Source organism: Pseudoliparis swirei, chromosome 11 (assembly GCF_029220125.1).
Source record: "Pseudoliparis swirei isolate HS2019 ecotype Mariana Trench chromosome 11, NWPU_hadal_v1, whole genome shotgun sequence".
Lineage (NCBI taxonomy): Eukaryota > Metazoa > Chordata > Actinopteri > Perciformes > Liparidae > Pseudoliparis > Pseudoliparis swirei.
The window spans coordinates 21,428,455-21,449,601 of NC_079398.1; the positions used below are offsets into that span (position 1 = coordinate 21,428,455).

Consider the following 21,147-nt stretch of genomic DNA (forward strand, 5'->3'; position numbering starts at 1 on the left):
ATTAAAAGTCCCGTTTGATATGCAAACTGTCCGATGGACTTAAATATGTTGTCGATCGAGGGCAGCAGGGATCAGTCGACATTTTAGCATTTTGTGTCGAAAGTCAAATTGTTTTTTCAAAGAGGTTTTTGGGTCGGACGCCTGAGATGAGGTGTGTGTGGTTAACACAACGAGGGATTTGAAGATAGATAGATATATACTTTTATTAATCCCCAAGGGGAAATTAGTTCTCTGCATTTAACCCCTCCTTAGTTATTAAGGAGCAGTGGGCTGCAGTGAAGCGCCCGGGAAGCAACTGGGGGTTCAGTGCCTTGCTCAAGGACACTTCGACTTGCAACTAATGGGGAGAGCCGGGATCGAACCGACAACCTTGGGGTTGCAGGACGACCCTCTTACCCCACTGAGCTACAGCCGCCCCCGAACATTTTGTTCCGCGACATAAAGCACGTCAGGATATCCCACTGTCTCGCTCGCATGCGTCTTTAAAAAGGCAGTTGCAAGGAAATGAAGAAATGGGACTTCCCATGTCAGAAAAACTATTGATTCTTTTTGTTTTTAAACTTCCGGGATCGGCATCCATAGAGTCATGAAGTCAAAGTGATCCTGCAGCTGTGTGTGTGTGTGTGTGTCCACACAGACGAAGCCCTCCAGGTCCCGACGAGCTTCTGCTACAACACAGAACACACGCTGACGGCTGGGCTATCGGCCAACAGCAGGAAGTGACGTCATGATGACAATGCAAAAAGGGCCGTTTGGAGGTTGATGGTGCTGCAGTGCAGCCTCCTCCTCCTCCTCCTCCTCCCCCTCCTCCTAGTCACGAGTCGCAGAGCTGTGAGAAAACTCTCATTACTCTCCCAAAGGTTGCTGGGAAGACATTTGGAGTCGACTCAGAACACACACCCCCACACACACACCTCTCTCTCTTGCTCAAACACGTACTGATGCAGATCTTCAGGACGCGGCCCTCATCACTCGTTACAGATATTAGGAGCCCGCAGTTGGGACCCTGGTTCCTGACCAATTTAGTCATTAGCTCCTGTAAATAGAGTTTACTGCAATACCAACTCACAGCATGTACCCTGGTAGGAATTGGATTTGTTGCCTGGCAACAGTTCGCATTTTAGTCAGTGAGGATGAACCGGGATCTATCGGGGCCTCGCTAATTGTATATCTGCTTTTAAAGGGCTGGCCTTTGTTTAGTCGGGACAATCTGGCCCCGACAGGACCAACCGGCAGCAGGGGAAGTCACGCTGCGGTGCGATGAAGGTTTCTGTCAAACGGTTTACAGAAACCTCAAATAGCTTCAGGGCTGCCCCCAAAAACGTGTAACAGCCTGGCGAACACACTTTACACCCCGACGCTCGTTTGAAAATCACTACAAAACTAATCGTAAAAAAAGGTCAGCTCGTCTCCGTTTGCCGCTCCAAGCGCCGGTGCTGAATGTTAATACTCTTGGGTTATGAATTTTTAAATTGTGAAGATTTGAGTGTTTCTCCAGCTTTCTCAGAGGCTGAAACGCTTTTGTTCCCGTGTGACGGCCTCTCAGTGTCGAGTCTGTTCAACAAGCCGGCAGACCGAGAGGAGGACACAACGATACTCGTGCACACGGGGAGGGGGAGGGGCCCGAACGACAAGGAAACGCACCTGCAAGAAAATCATCCGCGCTGTGTAAAAAGCTCCTTTCGCGAGAATGAATGGGCACCATCTCGGAACACGGTGTGCAACCAACTGCGATTCTTTTCAGGCACATCCTGTAAGGTGAGCCGCTCAGGCACACGGTTGGACGGCCACGTCCAGGACCAGGGCTCGACTTGAGGCCACTTAGCAGGAATGCAACGGCGGCGGTTACACGAGGTCGACCGACGGTGGATTTTAAAGGCTTATATAATCACGATACTTAGGAGCAGGAAAAAAAAACTATAACCGATTAATCGTCTGATATCCTTGACAGCTTCCTGCCTGTCTTTATGGACAAAGAGCTGATAGAGAACTTCTGCGGGGATAAATAAACGCTTTGAAGCCTTGACTTCATGCTGTGTTGAAGAAGACTTGAAACTAGAAATTGAGACCATAAAGTCATGTGTTCAATGTTTAATTCTCACTTGATTCAATGTTTAATTCTCACTTGATTTAAGTCGAGTCATTTTCTTATAGACTTCTATACAATCGGAAAATATTTGCAACTAGAACGGGCACTCGGTAGAGCGCATACCTTCGCATATCACAAGATTGGGCATTGAATTATGAACATTTTGGCATTAGTTGCATGCCAATTAGATACAAATTGACCGTGCTATGGTAAAAATAAGATTTTGACCTTTGACCCGATCGATCCCAAAATCTAATCAAATGGTCCCCCGATAATTACCAATCATCCCACCAAATTTCATGCGATTCGGTTTAATACATTTTTAGTTATGCGAATAACACACATACAAATAAATAAATAAATACACGGCAGTCAAAACATAACCTTCCGCATTTTCAATGCGAAGGTAACTAGAGCAGTCGCCCCCTGCTGGCCAGCAGAGAGATAACACGATAAAAAGATCCGTATAAAGTGTAAAATCTGTCGTGGATTTATGGCTCGAGTGCCTGAACTGACTCGCATGTCAAATTTGGCAAACGTTAATTTCCCCACCCTATTTATAAACTGGGTACAAGAAAGCCACATCTTTGGCTTTTTTGGGAATGGGGCAGCAGACCATGGAGGACATAAGTCACGAGGCGGAGGGTCAGCAGGAGGAAAGAAGGCAGAAGCACCCGCCCTAACTTTGGAGTTGGCTCCATTTTGTCCATTAAAATGACCGTAACTCAATAACAGCCTGAGGCTCTGTGGACACCATGTGACCTCATCAAGCACCAGTGTGTGTGTTCATTGTGTGTGTGTGTGTGTGTGTGTGCTCAGATTCTGTGTACTCGCTTAGTAGGAGCTTGTATGTTTGTGTGTCTATAGTGCGTCTGTCCGCCATGCTGCCGGGTGACCTTCTTCCTGTCTGTGTTTTTGAGTGTACAAATGTGTGTGTGTGTGTGTGTGTGTGTGTAAATGTAAGCGACGTCGGAAGACATGAAGCTGCCCGTGTGTGTTCTCGCGGCTGAATTACACAACTTCTGTTTTATCAGAGCATTCGGCCACAACGGGTTCGGCGACGCGAGCGTTTTACTGTTAAACTGGACTCATAAAACACGTAATTACTCTCAAGCATGCGCTGCAGTATAATCACACTAACAAATGGCTCTCGACGGCTCGTCGAGTCCAACGTGCGAAAGGGATGAACGTTACAGAGCGAGAAGGAAAAGGTATTGATGACGGGGTGTGAATTATCAACGGGTCGGGGTCGTTTAAACTGAACCTGAAAGCTGATTGCAAACAATTCAAGCGGGAGTTTGGAAGTCTTCGTCGCCGCCAACGTCAAGTTTAGACCTTAGACCAGGGGTCGGGAACCTATGGCTCGCGCCAGATTACAGCAGAAGTAATGTAAGGTCCCGTTTCTTAACCCTCCTGTCACCTTCACATTTACTGACATATTTTACCCTCGGGTCAATTTGACCCCAGCAATTAAAACCTCCAGAAAATTATTAGAATTAATATTGTTTCCCAAGTTTAAGTGTGAGGTACTTTATGTTTGTTTGTTGACTACCTCAATAGCCCTTTAAATATATAAAAAAGTTGATATTTCTTATATGTTTGACAGTGAAAAACAGCCTGGGGTCAAATTGACCCCAAAGAACACCGACGTTAAACATTGAATGGGGTCAAATCGACCCTAAAGGAAACAGGAGGGTTAAAGAACACGTCTTTGTTCTTTTATTAAACTAAACAGCCGTCTGTTATTGATCGGATCGTAAGAAAAAGTCACCTGCACCTGCACCCCCCCCCCCCCCCTAGCATCATGCAGCACCATAAATCTCATTAAAATTATACGTTAAAAATACGATATGGCTCTCAATGAAATAGATTTAGAAATATTTGGCTTTTATGGCTCTCCCAGTCAAAAAGGTTCCCGACCCCTGCCGTAGACCCGGACATCGATGTGATGAACGGACTTGTGCAGTCGCAGCGGCGGACAATCGGACAGATTTAGCCGCGGGAGTTCAAGACTTGGGTGGAGTCTCGACAACTGACGACACGGAAAGCGATTGCTCCGCCGTTTCCCCCCCTCCCCCGCCCCTTGCAAACTGGAATTTGTTCTTTTTGCGCAACTCAACCGGAATCTCCTGCAGCAGGAAGTACACGCCGGTCTATCTCCTGTGGCTGAGACGGCGTACGACAGAGAGAGAGAGAGAGAGAGGGAGAAAGACATTCTCTCTGGCCTTGATGTCCATAGTAAACGAGGCGGGAATAAACAGAGCTGAAACAATAAAAACAACCAAACCACTTGGTGACGGAAGAAGGAGGGCTGCCGAGAAATAAAGGAAATGTTAGAGGGAGTCAGTAGGATGTTGGTGGAAGCACTGAAGGGAACTACGGGAAGAAAAGATTAAAAAGCCGCCCCTCTTCCTGGACGTACGGAGGGGTTTTCTAGAGAAACTTACCGTCTTAAGCCGCTTCACCGCATCCTCGCAGATGTGCATGCCTCGGGACTCCTCCACCTCCACATGGCCCAGGTACTGCAGGGTGGAGAGAGAGAGAGAGAGTGAGGAAAGCCGGGACAGACGTTTCCCGTGGCGATCTCTCCTGAAGTCTAAGTAAGGTCACGTTCATAAACTCTGCAACAAGATTGTGTATTTAATGAGTCAAGACCGTCTAATAGGTGGATTAGAAATAACTCAGCTGGCTGGCGCTCGTGAGTTAGACACCGGATTAATGATCACGTTGAGGTCCATCGCAGCTCAACTGCTCCAGAGTTTATCTCAAATGTCGTCCGTGGAGAAAAGAAACGCTCAACGCCACCCTGAGAAATATAAATGTGTCGAGTGGGTCAAGCCAACGGCAGGTGTGTGACTAAGTGATCACATGAGAAGACGCACGCGTGAAGAAGCGAGAAGAAGCTGCCGTTTCCTCGTACGACGACCGTCACTGAGATCGGGTCGCTTGATCGGTTTCTGCCGATTGCGTAATCTTGTGCAACGTGGCAGGTCTCTACGCCAGAGCGCTCCGAGGCCTCGCGCCGCGTCTCCAGCCGGGGAACAGTGGCCGACTGGATCGTGATTGACCCGTGAGAAAGTTTCTCAGCTGGTCGTCAGGACAAACACGCACTAAGGAGATCTGTATTAACCCTTTGTGGTCGCTGAGACCCGATGACGCAACATTGTGAATAACTAAATCTGTGTTGAAATGAGCAGGAGGAGCGTAGCGTCGGAGACAACACCGAACCCACGGCGGTCCTTTGAGTTGCATCACGATGAAGTTTGTTAAACAGAACTATATGGATAACAAATAATAATAATAACTTTATTTATATAGCACCTTTAAAAACAATGTTTACAAAGTGCTCCACAGAGATTCAAATCAAAACAAGTGGAATAGCAAGAAACCAATATTACATTTAAAAGTATATATTAAAATAAAAAAATAAAATGGAAAATAAATAAATTAATAAATTAAAAACCAAATAAATTAAAAACAGACAACTAAATTAGGGGAACCAAAGTTCTGCATAAAAAGACTAGATCACTTAAAAGCTGTTCTATAAAAATGAGTTTTAAGAAGTGATTTAAAAGAAGTTACTGATTCTGCTAGAGGGACTTGTGATCCGTTTACCATCCTAACTGTAGCTCCAAACAGCGTACAATACATTATTAATAGCAAAGTGCAAATAGCCATTATAGATGATCGTAACAAAACAAAAGGGCAACCAGTTATTTTTTTAAGGATCACACTGACTTTGGGATGGGCTACTCATTTTTCGGAATGGGTGTGAAAAAAAAGAACCAGCTGCTATAACAGAACAACACAAACCGTCTTTATTGGTCATTAAGGTTAAATAACAATTGAAAAAAAACGTGATTAAGAAATCTCTGCGTTATTATTCCTGCTTTTTTCTCTCCCGCCGATCAAACCCACGACTCAAAACGGTACGATCTGAACCGGGAAATGTTATCGCTTTATCGGCCGAGTACGTCTGCACAAATATATGCATGTATGCAAACATATACGGCCACGAGCCGACCGTGAGACGCCCCGATGTCCTTTATACGACGAGCGTGCTGGAGGTTTGACGGCCGGAGACTCTTCCGCTTCTCCGTGCCAGAAGAAATCCTTGAGAAATATACTTTTTCTAACATGAAACCGTTGATGATAAAAAGCAGCGGCCCTTATTTCAACATGCACACATGCATGAATAATGCCACGTCATTGCAATAACAGCCATCTAGAGTCTAATTACCTTCGCATTGAAAATGCGGAAGGTTATGTTTTGATCGCCGTGTATTTGTGTGCGTGCGTGTTATTCGCATAAGTCAAAAAGTATTAAACCGAATTGCATGAAATTTGGTGGGATGATTGGTTATTATCCGGGGACCATTTGATTAGATTTTGGGATCGATCGGGTCAAAGGTCACGGTCAAGGTCATGAAAAGGTCAAAATCTTCTTTTTACCATAGCGCGGTCAATTTTTATGTTCATAATTCAATGCCCAATCTTGTGATATGTGAAGGTATGCGCTCTACCGAGTGCCCGTTCTAGTTAATAATGAGATGAGACACTAAGGTGGGTGGGGGAGCCTTGAGCTAAAACCACATAACAACCCACATCAAGACATCGGGTCTTGGAGGACTTTTAACTGCTATTGAATGAACGGAAAAACGCTCCGGCAGCATCACACCCGGCTGCGTGTCGCACCAGAGTCGCAACCCCGACCGCCCCAGTAGCTATTGTGTGTTTGGGGCCGCAGAGGAAGTCCTTACCCTTTCCTTATAGACTCACAAACCAAGTGCCACACACACACACACACACACACACGACCTCCGGCCCTGCTATTTTGAGATTGTGACGCCAAAGCCGTGAGTCACGCTGTGGGCGTGGTAGAACGAACGCACGCGCAAACACGCACGGACAACGCGGAGGCGGTCGGGGGCAGCGAGGACATCGAGAGCGGCGGCGTCGCTAAGAGGGGATCATCCAGGAGGCGGGGCTGAGGTGAGAGGAGTGAAACGCAGAGGAGGCTCGAAGAGCCACAGCAGATGCTCCGTGGAGCCTCTCACTGCATCCTGTGAGTCACCGGCAGCGGCTCCCTGGAGCCTGAAACATTCACATGTAATCTATTTAAAAATATATATGTGAAAATAACGTTAACTCAGTTAATAAATCATTTCAGGGTTTAACTAGTTATTTTTTTTTAACGCATTTTACGATGCGCAGAATTGAAACAAATCTGTTGTTGTTGGCCCAGGACGAAAAAAAAAAAAAAAAAATGAGCTTCAATACACACAACTTCAATCTGAACTCTGTCCGCTCTCAGCTCTGACGCTGATCGGTCGTAATGATCCTTCCGCGGTTCACCGGAAACCTTGTCCGGACTTACTTCTTGTAGATCAGGGGGATCCAATCAGTCGATCGCCGCGTCGCGATCGCGACCTGCCAGTCGATAAGCGGCGTGAGAGAATCGAATCCGATGCCCGACACATGTTCTCTAGAGCACGCCTCTAGTTCTATTAAACTAAACTTTTGTTGTTATTCGTATCTTTCTGCATGCATCTCATTTCTTTCGTCTCATCGCTGCGTTAACACGTCTGCGTCTACGCTTCCACGCCCGTCCCACGCGGCGCGCAGGGCAAAAAGAAAAAAGTCACACTTGTCAAAAAGTCCTTCGGTCCGGGTCAGTGAGGCAGCAGCTAGCGTGGTGCGTCCCTCCCTTTCATCACGGCCCGCCCGCCAATCAAAACACGAAACAGTCCACAGTCCTCACAGTCAGTTTGCCTCAGAGGAGGCCTAGAGAGATTGTATCATGGTGGAGTGGTTGGTAAACAAACAAAAAAAAAATGTTTTGTTCTCCTGTTACCTTATTTTTACATTTACTAACATATTTTACCTCGGGGTCCAGTTTGACAAAAAGCACAAAAAACATTAAAAATTATTAATTAATATTGCTTCCCAAATTTTTTTATGTTTGTTTTTCTTATATGTTTGACAGTGAAAATAGCCCTGGGGTCAAATTTGAAAAAGAACAACACCGACATTATTGAATGGGGTCAATTTGACCCAAGGTAAAGGAGGTTAGGTTAAACATTCTGGATGAAGATGAGATGTTATTCCAGATGGAAGAAAATCAAAACAACTGCTGAGTTGCAGCACCATTGTATAGAAGAATGTATAAATGTATATAATGTATTTTTTGTCATTTTGTCTATGTTCTCAAAAAATATAATATACCGATCGGTAATATGTGTGATTAATCATGATTAATCCACAGAAACCTATGATTAACCCGATTAAAAATGTTAATCGTTTCACAGCCCTAATATATATATGATGAATATCTCCGTTTGTCGTACATGCGTCGGGTAATTTGGTTCCGAAATACAGGTTTGTTCACGAGCCCACTGCGGGCTTAGTTCTAATCCCGGAGTGGGCTCGGATTAGATTACATTCACACGTCGTGATCTTTGTGTTATTGTGCGATATTGTATTTACACGTCCCCGTGCTTGGGGATTGGTTTGTGTAGAGCAAGCGGTGGTAACCAAAATTCAAAATTTTCAAACAAATTTGGAGGAGCTGATGATAAGGGGCAAGACAACGGACCGACAGCCCTGTATTGTTTAAATATTCACATTTTATCTTGAAGAAATATTTAACTTTTTTTGGTAAATATGGAGTTGGAAACTATAGTTAGCTCCACAAGGCGAGAAAGAGCTTGAAAGAGCTTGAAAGAGCTTCCCTGGCTCCAGGTAGCAAAACACACATCAGCACCTCCAGCTCAGAAGCTCTGACAGTAGCATTTCACATCCTGTGTATCAATATCAATTTACTGGAGGATTTGTTGGTGTAAATCCTCTCAAATCATCCAAATAGGGTCGAGGAATTCATTCAGGATATGGGCCATAAATCCGATGAAGTGAAATAATGGAGTCGGCTTGAATACAATGTCTTAAAAACTCCTTTCCAACGTGTGAAAAGCTGCAGACGACAAGTTCAGACCAAACTGCGCACATTCATTTCCATATGAATAAGTCCAAGGACATGAATTACTTTCCCTCCCTGTTGTCGTTGGTAAGCAACACACAGAAGCAATTTAATCTGATCTCGCCTCCATCTCCGTGAGATTTCCATTAAAAAAAAATGTAACAAAGCGAATCAACATCTTTAAGCCTTTGCCGATCACCTTGGATCGTGAATAATTGCCTGTCAGCGCGATTTCAGATGGAAAACAGACCGAGCAAAAAACGTACATAAAAAGAAAGGCAGCGGGGGCAAAAACACAGATGTGTTAATCAGTGTAGGATTGCACTTTTACAGCTCGTCAAAGGGCGCTATGTGGTGGGGGAAGCCCCGAGCCACGACACTAAAGGATTCTTACACCCCCCCACACACACACTTTGAAACAACCTTTCTTCTTCTTCACTCATCTCCTCCCCGCCATCGGTTGTTTACCTTCGCATTGAAAATGCGGAAGGTTATGTTTTGATCGCCGTGTATTTATTTACTCGCATAACTCAAAAAGCATTAATCCGAATCGCATGAAATTGGGTGGGATGATTGGTTATTATCTGGGGACCATTTGATTAGATTTTGGGATCGATCGTGTCAAAGGTCAAGGTCATGAAAAGGTCAAACTCTTCTTTCTACCATAGCACGGTCCATTTGTATCCAATTGGCCTGCAACTAATGCCAAAATGTTCATAATTCAATGCCCAATCTTGTGATATGTATGCGCTCTACCGAGTGCCCGTTCTAGTTTTTAGTGCGCCAGTGAGTGATGATTTCACTGCAACTATTCAAACCCACACGACTGGTCTCCTCTGAGGCACCTAGAGCAGGAGGAAGGAGGAGGCCTATGGAGGAGTAGCATGGTAGGTTGCACCGGCACGCTAGAAGCCAGTGCAGAGGTACTAAAAAGGACTGGTGGTGGAGAAGCGCGAGTGGCTGCAGAAGCACGTGAAGGAAGGCGTGACGACGCGAGATAAGCTTATTTTCTTTCTGACCACAGCGGCCGATCTGTAATTTACTGACTGCTGACGAGAAGACTGAGAGTACGGACCACGCAGCAGTGGTCAGCTGTCTGGGTTCACGTACGGTTTGGTGGTGACGGTTACACCGCAGCGGTTTGTCTTTGGTCCCGTTTAAGACATCGAAAGAATTCTGCAGCACTGCTCGACTTTTGAATTTAAAAAAGCGAATCGTGAGAAGACGTAGTTCATGTCCGTTCGTTTTAAAAGAAGTGTGAGAAAACGCTTTGAGTGCAGCGAAGGGAGACAATTTATGGGAAGCAGGTGGGGGAGGGAAGGTGTATACGTGATCTGAGAGAGAGTGTGTGTGTGTGTGTGTGTGTGTGTGTGTGTGTGTGCGGCGCGAGGCGACATTTGGAATACAGCTGAGAGGAGATCTTGAATCTAGGACGTTTCGCACTGGCTGAGATGAGACATGAAGCCGTGAATCAACGCACGGTGACGCCCCTTACCCATCACGTACGGCCCTTTCACCTCCCTCCACTTTGAAGGTTTTTAATTAACGTTTCTTGCTTGAAGAAAACAGGATAGAGCAAAAAAACACGGGCGCCATCGACACCGCAACCTCAGGTTCAGGTTACTTTACATGTACCCGTCGGTAGAGTGAGGCATCTATCTCGACAAAACATTACAATCAACGCAAAAAGAGTTGCATGCCAATTGGATAGAAATTGACCGTGCTATGGTAAAAAGAAGATGTTGACCTTTTCATGACCTTGACCTTTGACCCGATCGATCCCAAAATCTAATCAAATGGTCCCAGGATAATAACCAATCATCCCACCAAATTTCATGTGAATTGGTTTGATACTTTTTGAGTTATGCGAGTAACACTCATACAAATACATAAATAAATACACAGCGATCAAAACATTAAAAACTAGAATGGGCACTCGGTAGAGCGCATACCTTCGCATATCACAAGATTGGGCATTGAATTATGAACATTTTGGCATTAGTTGCATGCCAATTGGACAAAAATGTATCGTGCTATGGTAAAAAAAGAGTTTGACCTTTCCATGACCTTGACCTTGACATTTGACCCGATTGATCCCAAAATCTAATCAAATGGTCCCCGGATAATAAACAATCATCCCACCAAATTTCATGCGATTCGGTTCAATACTTTTTGAGTTATGCGAAAGATTTTGACCTGTTCATGACCTTTGACCCGATCGATCCCAAAATCTAATCAACTGGTCCCCGGATAATAAACAATCATCCCACCAAATTTCATGCGATTCGGTTCAATACTTTGAGTTCTGCGAAAGATTTTGACCTGTTCATGACCTTTGACCTTTGACCCGATCGATCCCAAAATCTAATCAACTGGTCCCCGGATAATAAACAATCATCCCACCAAATTTCATGCGATTCGGTTCAATACTTTTTGAGTTCTGCGAAAGATTTTGACCTGTTCATGACCTTTGACCCGATCGATCCCAAAATCTAATCAACTGGTCCCCGGATAATAAACAATCATGCCACCTAATTTCATGCGATTCGGTTCAATACTTTTTGAGATTTGCGAATAACACGCATACAAATAAATAAATAAATAAATACACGGCGATCAAAACATAACCTTCCGGCATTTTCAATGCGAAGGTAACTAGAATGGGCACTCGGTAGAGCGCATACCTTCGCATATCACAAGATTGGGCATTGAATTATGAACATTTTGGCATTAGTTGCATGCCAATTGGACAAAAATGTATCGTGCTATGGTAAAAAATGAGTTTGACCTTTCCATGACCTTGACCTTTGACCCGATTGATCCCAAAATCTAATCAAATGGTCCCCGGATAATAACCAATCATCCCACCAAATTTCATGCGATTCGGTTCAATACTTTTTGAGTTTTGCGAATAACACACAAACAAATAAATAAATAAATAAATACACGGCGATCAAAACATAACCTTCCGGCATTTTCAATGCGAAGGTAAACAGACGTGATAACAACACAGAGCCACAAATCAGTGTTCTAATACTAATGTGTTGACCTGAAAGATGGCTGCTGGACTAAAGCGGTTTTTGCTGCGCTTTGTTCTGCATCGTGGTTTTTAAACACCTCCGTCTGAAACTCCCTGTTCAAAGGGTGCGGGTCGTCCTTTAAGGTGGCGCTGGCTATCCGTTGGAACCGTGTGGCGTGCAGGGACTCTGGGCTCGGCCGCACACGTCCGCTGACCGGCCACGCGGTTCATATATTCCGAGGACGACTTTCTCTTTCTCCACTCTGCGGTTTTGAATTCCACCTTTTTTCTGAGAGGAGAGCCTTTCCATCCCGTGCGATAAGAGGAAGTGCACGCCGTCGCACTTCTGTTTGCGAAAGCGGACGGTCGTGTTTCCAAAACACGGAAAACTCCATCGGCTGCAGGCGAGGGGAGGAAGACGCCGCATCGCCTCCCGAGTCGTGTATTTTTATCGGTGCTGCGCTATCGCGGTGGCCCTGACGTTTGTCCTCCGTCGGCTATAATGAATCCTTTTTCTTTAATTCTGTACCGTTCACTTGATGAAAGTATTTGTGTGCGCACACATCCCACAGGTTTGGAGAACCTAGATAAAAGCTTCGCTCACAGTCTCTGAATGCTTGTGATTAATTACAGGCGGCGGCGTCCTTGGGGAGCCCGGCGGCATGCGAGTTTCTCAGGAGGTGCGAGCGTGGCACAATAAGGTCAGCGCTGTGTGTGTGTGTGTGTGTGTGTGTGTGTTTGGTATGCAGGTGTGTACATGTGTGAGGGAGAGTCACCTTGACTGCAAAGCTACATTTGCCACTGCGGACCGTCTCCTCGTCCGTCTGCCACTGGTGCGGCCGACTCGACTCCGGCACGTAGACGTCTTTCTTCCGGCGGAAGCTCTGCCGAAGCTTGTTCATCGCTGAGCTCCCTGCGAAGCGGCGAGAAGAAACACTTTATTAAACTAGAATGGGCACTCGGTAGAGCGCATACCTTCGCATATCACAAGAGTGGGCATTGAATTATGAACATGTTGGCATTAGTTGCATGCCAATTGTATAGAAATTGACCCGCTATGGTAAAAAGAAGATTTTGACCTTTTCATGACCTTGACCTTTGACCCGATCGATCCCAAAATTTAATCAAATGGCCCCCGGATAATAACCAATCATCCCACCAAATGTCATGCGCCTTTTCTTGACCTTGACCTTTAAACCCGATCATCCCAAATCTAATCAAATGGTCCGGATATTTCATGCGATTCGGTTTAATACTTTTTGAGTTATGCGAGTAACACACATACAAATAAATAAATAAATAAATAAATGGCGATCAAAACATAACCTTCCGCATTTTCAATGCGACGGTAAAAAGGAACGATCCAGGCCCGTGTGTCTGGGATATGGACCGATTCACGTGCGGTCAACAGTGGATGTCGACGCAGGAATTAGTCAACTTCCTGTGTTTGATAACGGATAAGAAGCCGGAGATAGCAGAGGATCGCATACTGGAGCCTTTCATGCGTCCGGAATAAAGCCGCTGTGTGGGAACGCTTCAAAAAACAATACGCTGTTGTCTCTCCGACTCGCAAGGAGGTACAAAGGAGTCGGAGTCGAAGTCTTTGGAGTCGAGGCAGCCCAAATAAAAAAGGCAACAAAGGACACTGGGGGCAGTGTGCTGCGTGAACGCTTTACCTGTAGAATTTGATCAGGGCTATAATATTACCGTTAAATGACAATCCAGAATGTTTACATACACCGTTAACGGACATTTCGAATTCAGATATTTTTATGTTTGCAATTAACATGAATTTCCGCTTATGTTTGGAGAATTACTGACAATATATCCAACTTCAAGATCAATTGTAATATTAGAAAATGCAAATAACTGAATAAAACTTCTCATTCTTAGTTTACAAACCCACTGACAGGGGTCTTACACAATTGGACCAATGGATTTCCATGACTTTTCCATGACTTTAAACCAAATTTCCATGACCAAACTGAAATCTCGGTGAAAACATCAAAGTGAGAACATTTAGTATTTAAACAATGTGAATTCCAAAGCATACCGTATTCATTAAATGAAACAAATGAATAAGAGACAATATTTTGATTTTGATTGATTAAAAGAATAAACACTTGCTTCCCGAGCTATGGCAACGAAGAAAAAAAATTTGCTCCGCCAGTATGCCGGCTTATATTTTGAGTCTTTCGTTCTAAAACATATTCATTATTTCAAACTCGGCGTAAATGAACATGTGATTATAACAAATGTCCATGACTTTTCCAAAACCTTTGTGATTGAAGTTTTTTCCATGACTTTTCCAGGCCTGGAAATTACCATTTTAAAATTCCATGACTTTTCCAGGTTTTCCATGACCGTACGAATCCTGCACTGACCGGTCCAGCTTTGGACCAACATGTACTTTCCTGTACAAGTTTAGGGGATTTACGAACAACATTATCAGTGTGTTTACTTTTGGTTCAACCTCCGAATAAAGCGATAGCTAATCTGACAACACTATTGGTTTTATTTTTCCCTGGTGTTATAATCTGACAGCTGTTTGTCGTCAGACCTCTTTAACGATCTCTCGACTCTACAATGTACTCCTAACTTGGGCTAACCCTCTTAGTCGATGAGTCACAAATCTACCGTTGTCATCTTATTATTGTATGTTTATTTTTTCATGCTGAAAGACTTATTTCTAAGAAACTTAAGAGCACATCTCGAGAAACAAAAATAAGTCGAGGACTCACTTCAGTGCAGGTTCAAACACTGACACTCAAAAACTTAGAACAGCGCAATTAATGAGGCTAGCAGCCTTACTGAAACGGTACATGCGTGTCTTCTTGGCTTCGGGAGGGGATTAGGCGGTAGGAAAAAAAAAAAAGCAGAGAACCAATTAAAATCCCAACTGATCCCAGCTAGAACCGAGAGGTGCATCCATCAAAGCCCGCTCACGTCTCTCTCATCAGAGCTCATGACCGGAGACCAGAAGCCACTCAGCCGCGCAATTCTGACTTCTAGCGCCGAGCGACACGTACTCCTCTATGGAGGACTTCAAATGACTTAATTAAGTATAAATAAATAAATGCATGAATAAATAAATAAATGCTGAAATAAATGTTTCAATAATTAAATCCTGTTTAACAATGAGGTTCGGACCGCCCCAGCTCATTTGAATATACGGACACATAAATGTCACACATAAATAAATGAAGAAATACGTGTGGACACATAAATACAGATATAAATAAATGAATAAATACAGAAATGTAGAAATACACTTATTTAATTATGTCCTGTTGAGTTATAACTTATATTTATAAATTTATGTATTTATACATTTATTCTTGTATTTATTTATACATTTATTTAAGCATTTATTTATTTATACATTTATTCTTGTAGTTATACATATATTTAAGCATTTATTTATTCCTGTATTTATACATTTATTTAAGCATTTATTTATTTATTCATGCATTTATTTATTTATACTTAAGTCATTTTAAGTCCTCCATACTCCTCGACTAGCAAGTTGCACCCACTAACTTTTGAGCTGATGAGGATCGGGCGGGATTAAAGGTCTTTAATCCAGGAGAGCCGACTGTCCACACACAAGAACAAGCAGCAACATAGCAGCGTCCAGCAAACACACACATACACACCGACTTAATTACACACACACACACAAACACAGGACTGCGCTGTCTGTTTGCTTCATGAAACGTGTCCATGTTGCCCACACTGGGGCTAGAAAGTGTGTTTGAGGTGAGGCTCCGTTATCTGTCCGTCCCAGGCTCCAGCTCTGTGGGCAGCACACACACTGGACCACTGAAACGCACACAAACACACACAACTTCCTACTGACGCTAAAGGGGGCGAACGGGAGGGGACCACGCACCACGGAAACTTCTCTAGAGCCTGAATCTGCCGAGTGAGAATTGACGTATTTCTGCACTTCACAACGCACTTTTAAAAAAGTTAGTCGGTGCATTTTTTGCTGCCTCCGTTTTGTGATGAGACGATTGTGTGGCTGAGAACTCGTGTTCCACGCGGGGTGCTCTGCGGCGTCAGACCCCCGAGACCCAGACTGACGAAGTGAGCCATCTGTAAACAGAGACAGCAACATCAAATTTGAAGTGTCAAAGTACAGGGTTCTTACACATGTTGACCGATGGATTTCCATGACTTTTGCATGACTTTAAACCAAATTTCCATGACCAAACTGAAATCTCGGTATAAACATGAACATTTTAGAAAATCTTGCGTATTGAGAGCATACGCCGGCTTACATTTTAAGCGTCTTTCTTTAAAAAACATATTCATTATATCAAACTTGGCGTAAATGAACATGTGATTATGACAAATTCCCATGACCTTTTCAAAACTTTTATGATTTAAGTTTTTTTCCATGACTTTTCCAGACCTGGAAATAACCATTTTAAAATTCCATGACTTTTCCAGGTTTTCCATGACCGTACGAACTCTGAAAGCACTTTTTTTTTTTTTAAGAGTCGAGTGCCTCTGCGAGTGTCGCGATAAAAAAAAGGCACCCGGTCCAACTCGAGTGTGTATTAAATAAAGTGTGCGCACATATTATGCATGTTGTAGCCCGCGGCGGAGTGAAGTGTTTGAAAACAAGACGACTCGGTGAGGGGAGAAAAAAAAAAACATTGCTTCATCCCTCGCTCTTCTCCTAGCACACTGGTTTATTTAGGTCGCGTCGTGTTTGGGCTCACCGCGCCGCCGGTGACAGGCTGCGTGCTTCCAGCCTGCAGAGCGAAGAGGACGCGGAGCGGCAGGGAATAAGGATTTGACTGCTCTCGAGCGCCACGTCTCTGGGGCGCCACGTTAAAGCGTTTGTTTGCAATGCGATTTGGACACAAACGCATCTTTAAACTAGAAGGGGCACTCGGTAGAGCGCATACCTTCGCATATCACAAGATTGGGCCTTGAATTAAGAACATTTTGGCATCAGTTGCATGCCAATTGGAAAAAAATTGATGGTAAAACTATGGTAAAACTAGAATGGGCACTCGGTAGAGCGCATACCTTCGCATATCACAAGATTGGGCATTGAATTATGAACATTTTGGCATTAGTTCCATGCCAATTGGATATAAATTGACCGTGCTATGGTAAAAAAAAGATGTTGACCTTTCCATGACCTTGACCTTAACCTTTGACCCGATTGATCCCAAAATCTAATCAAATGGTACCCGGATAATAACCAATCATCCCACCAAATTCCATGTGATTCAAGAAGATTTGACCTGTTCATGACCTTTGACCCGATCAATCTCAAAATCTAATCAACTGGTCCCCGGATAATAAACAATCATCCCACCAAATTTCATGCGATTCGGTTCAATACTTTTTGAGTTCTGCGAAAGATTTTGACCTGTTCATGACCTTTGACCTTGACCTTTGACCCGATCGATCCCAAAATCTAATCAACTGGTCCCCGGATAATAAACAATCATCCCACCAAATTTCATGCGATTCGGTTCAATACTTTTTGAGTTTTGCGAATAACACGCATACAAATAAATAAATAAATAAATGGCGATCAAAACATAACCTTCCGGCATTTTCAATGCGAAGGTAATAAATACACGCCAATCAAAACATTACCTTCCGCATTTTCAATGCGAAGGTAAAAAAAGAAATGTGTTTGTTTGTGATGCCGTAGAATGATGTTTAGGGAAGTTCTTACTTGTTTTAGGTAGGTAGTGCTTTATTAAAAACAGTCATCTGTATTTCTTAGAAAGCTACAGAGCGACGACGGGATGGTTCTCGGCTGAACGTCTTGCGTTGCAACTCGTGTTTCTACGTTTTCAAAAGATTTGGTGTGTTTGAAAAAATATATACGAGTATAATCCCTAGGGGTAAAAAAAAACCTGAAATCGCAAAATTAAAAACCAGCTCAGAAACAAAAAGGACATTTCCTGCCAGGAGATCTTTCAATTGATCTCTGGAACCGACAGGTAGAAAACTATGAGCAGTGGCTGTGCGTCCATAGGGGGCGCTAGGGCGCCGCCCCTCTTAACATTTTGAGATGAAAAAAAAATAAAAAAATCCTTTCAAAAAACATTATATGCCAAATCATTTAAATAGTAAATATACCGTGTTGACGCGCTAAATGTGTGTGGGAGACCGTCAGCCTGTCAACAACCACTTAAGTTAATGTGAAAAAATATAATATATCGCCACTCATTATCACGGAGAGAAGCCCCTCCCCTTTTTCGGGACACCGGCCCAACGCGTGTGTGCGGGGAGCGAGTAAACATTTCAGTCGTTTCGGCAAGGACGGCTTCTCATTGGCGGATGAAACGTGAATCTTGGGGCACAAAAATGTGCGCTCATTGGCCAATGACATAGTTTTATTATTTCACGTGACTGGACTATTCGGCAGATCAGAGACCGGCGTTCCCTCAGCCCAGAGAGCTCCACGGAGCTACGGGAACAGGTAGCTAACGGAGCTGTCAGCTGGAGGCTCAGTGAGTAATGCACTGTTTAATTTCCCCTGTCTGTTGTTCCAAAGGGACTGAAACTCTCTGGACTACAACGGGGTGAGATCTACAGAGCTTCAGACAAGTGTAAAGCACGAACCTTTTCAATTCGAGTGCTTTTACAATCTGTACACAGACATCCCCCCCCCAAACCTCACATCGGACCAGGAAAAACTCCCCAAATAACCCTTCAAAAAGGAAGAAACCTGGAGGAGAGCAACCCATCCTTGACGCAGTTATCTAGCTAACAGCATGAAGTTAACTCGCTAACAGCCTGAAGCTAACCCTGTTTACAGTCAGCAGAAGGAGACCGAACTGGCATCGAAACACAACAAAGAAGTTCTGAAAAACAGACACATTCCCTCAAGAATAATGAAACAGGCTGGTTACAGACATGATTGACTTTAACCAGAGAGTTATTGAGAAGTTTGCCAACTTTAAAGAGAGGAGGCTACTTGTCTTTTCAGTAGTGGGTCTGCTCTGTCACCCAATGTAACATGTGATCTCTTTCTGACTCTATTCTGCTCTGAACCTCTTTCATGTGAGGGTGAAACTCTTTTATTTTGCAAACCTCTGAAACCCAACCCAATGTTCCTTAAAGCTGCTCTGAACCTCTCATGCCCAAAGTCACAGTGTGTTGATAGTTGTTATTGGACAGTGTTGAGCACGCTGTGTTCTTTAAATAAAGCTTTGTTTTTTACAATATTCTACTCGAAACCTCTTTTCTTCTCATTGTTGAGTGCTATTTAAACTGCGCCCCCCCCCCCCCCAAATTTCACCAGCCACCACTGACGATGAGGTCTTTTTTTTTCATCTCTCAGCCCGATGTCTGAACATTAATGTCTCACACACACCTTCTCTCCGCCGTGCGGCACGGACGAATCAGAGGAGAGCAGGAATGCAAGTAAAAGCACAAACTCATGCGTATGGGAACGAGAGAGCACTTTTGCATTTGTGTGTATGTACACACACGTGTATGAATGTTTGTGCTGAGCCAAGCATATGCACCTGCAGCGGGAGTGTTCGACATGACTAACCGGTTGCAGGAATGCGATATAAATACCCCAACAACACGTTCACATTTTTATCTGTAAAAAGAAAAGGGCCTCATCTCAGGGCATCCGATTCCTGCACCCTCTGTTCTCTTTACCCTCTCAGGCTGACGCCGTGTCCTTGTATAGATCCACATTGAACCAGCGTATATCACCTGAACCCAACTCCTCGACTCGCTCCGGACTCGTCTGTTTATGGGCTGCATTTAAATTAAGAGCATTTATCATAAAAAATGAAGATACAATAAGTACGAACGCGATACGTTAAAGTCAGGGTTCTTACACATGTTGACCGATGGATTTCCAGGACTTTAAACCAAATTTTCATGACCAAACTGAAATCTCGGTATAAACATGAACAATTTAGAAAATGTTGCGTATTGAGAGCGTACGTCGGCTTATATTTTGAGCGTCTTTCTTTAAAAAAACATTAATTATTTCAAACTCGGCATCAATGAACATGTGATTATAACAAATTTCCATGACTTTTCCAAAACTTTTATGATTTACGTTTTTTCCATGACTTTTCCAGGCCTGGAAATTACCATTTTAAAATTCCATGACTTTTCCAGATTTTCCATGAGCGTACAAACACTGTGAAGTGCACTGAACTGGCGTTGCGGAGGGAGGTCCGTGTCAAACAGCCACCAACAGGATCACTCTGTGAAGTAGACTGGTATGTCAAACGTGGGTGAACCACATGTTCATTATTCCATGTAAATACATGGAGCTTATGTTTGAAATCTGCATTATCTGCAGAGTTACAACCATCAGCAACTACAGTGTGTGCCTCTAGATTATGGCTTACAGCTAAGAAATGATTTGTAATGAATCCAGAATGTGTGTGTGTGTGTGTGTGTGTGTTGTTGGCAGCAAGGTGACCAGTGGAAGGGATGGAGGCCAGGCGGTGCACAGAGTGAGCAGTGAGGGGGAAAGTCTGGCTGGGTGTCATGTGAGGCGGGTCGAGCCCCGACGTGTCGGCCAGGAGGCAGAGAGATGAAGGAGGGAGGGAGGAAAGGCGAGAGGCAACGATGGAGCACCGACATCTGACATGGCGAAGAGAAAAGAAAGGGGAAAGTCAGAATAAGTGGCGAGAGGGACAGATGTAACTGGAACGGGCACTCGGTAGAGCGCATACCTTCGCATATCACAAGATTGGGCATTGAATTATGAACATTTTGGCATTAGTTGCATGCCAATTGGATAGAAATTGACCCGCTATGGTAAAAAGAAGATGTTGACCTTTTCATGACCTTGACCTTTGACCAGATCGATCCCAAAATCGAATCAAATGGTCCCCGGATAATAACCAATCATCCCACCAAATTTCATGCGATTCGGTTTAATGCTTTTTGAGTTATGCGAGTAACACGCATACAAATAAATAAATAAATACACGGCGATCAAAACATAACCTTCCGCATTTTCAATGCGAAGGTAATAATTAGGATGGAAAAGAGTAGGAGAGAAGAGCAGCAGCTACAATGATTAATAAGCAGCTTCCCTCA

General features: G+C 43.9%; 1 protein-coding gene across 5 annotated transcripts in view; it reads right to left on the minus strand.

Moving 5' to 3' along the window:
- The window catches only part of numb (NUMB endocytic adaptor protein), a 54,323-nt gene that overhangs the window by 9,060 nt on the left and 24,116 nt on the right, over window positions 1–21,147 (minus strand). For 4 of the 5 annotated variants that reach the window (XM_056426152.1, XM_056426153.1, XM_056426149.1 and 1 more), the window contains exons 2-3: window positions 12,861–12,997; window positions 4,537–4,611 (exon numbers count right to left, since the gene is read on the minus strand). In XM_056426152.1, the coding sequence (XP_056282127.1) occupies window positions 4,537–4,611; window positions 12,861–12,986 (201 nt within the window). In that variant the 5' untranslated portion in view covers window positions 12,987–12,997. Of the gene's footprint in view, window positions 1–4,536; window positions 4,612–12,860; window positions 12,998–16,045; window positions 16,109–21,147 lie in introns of those variants that run through there. The other variant, XM_056426151.1, reaches the window with a different exon arrangement.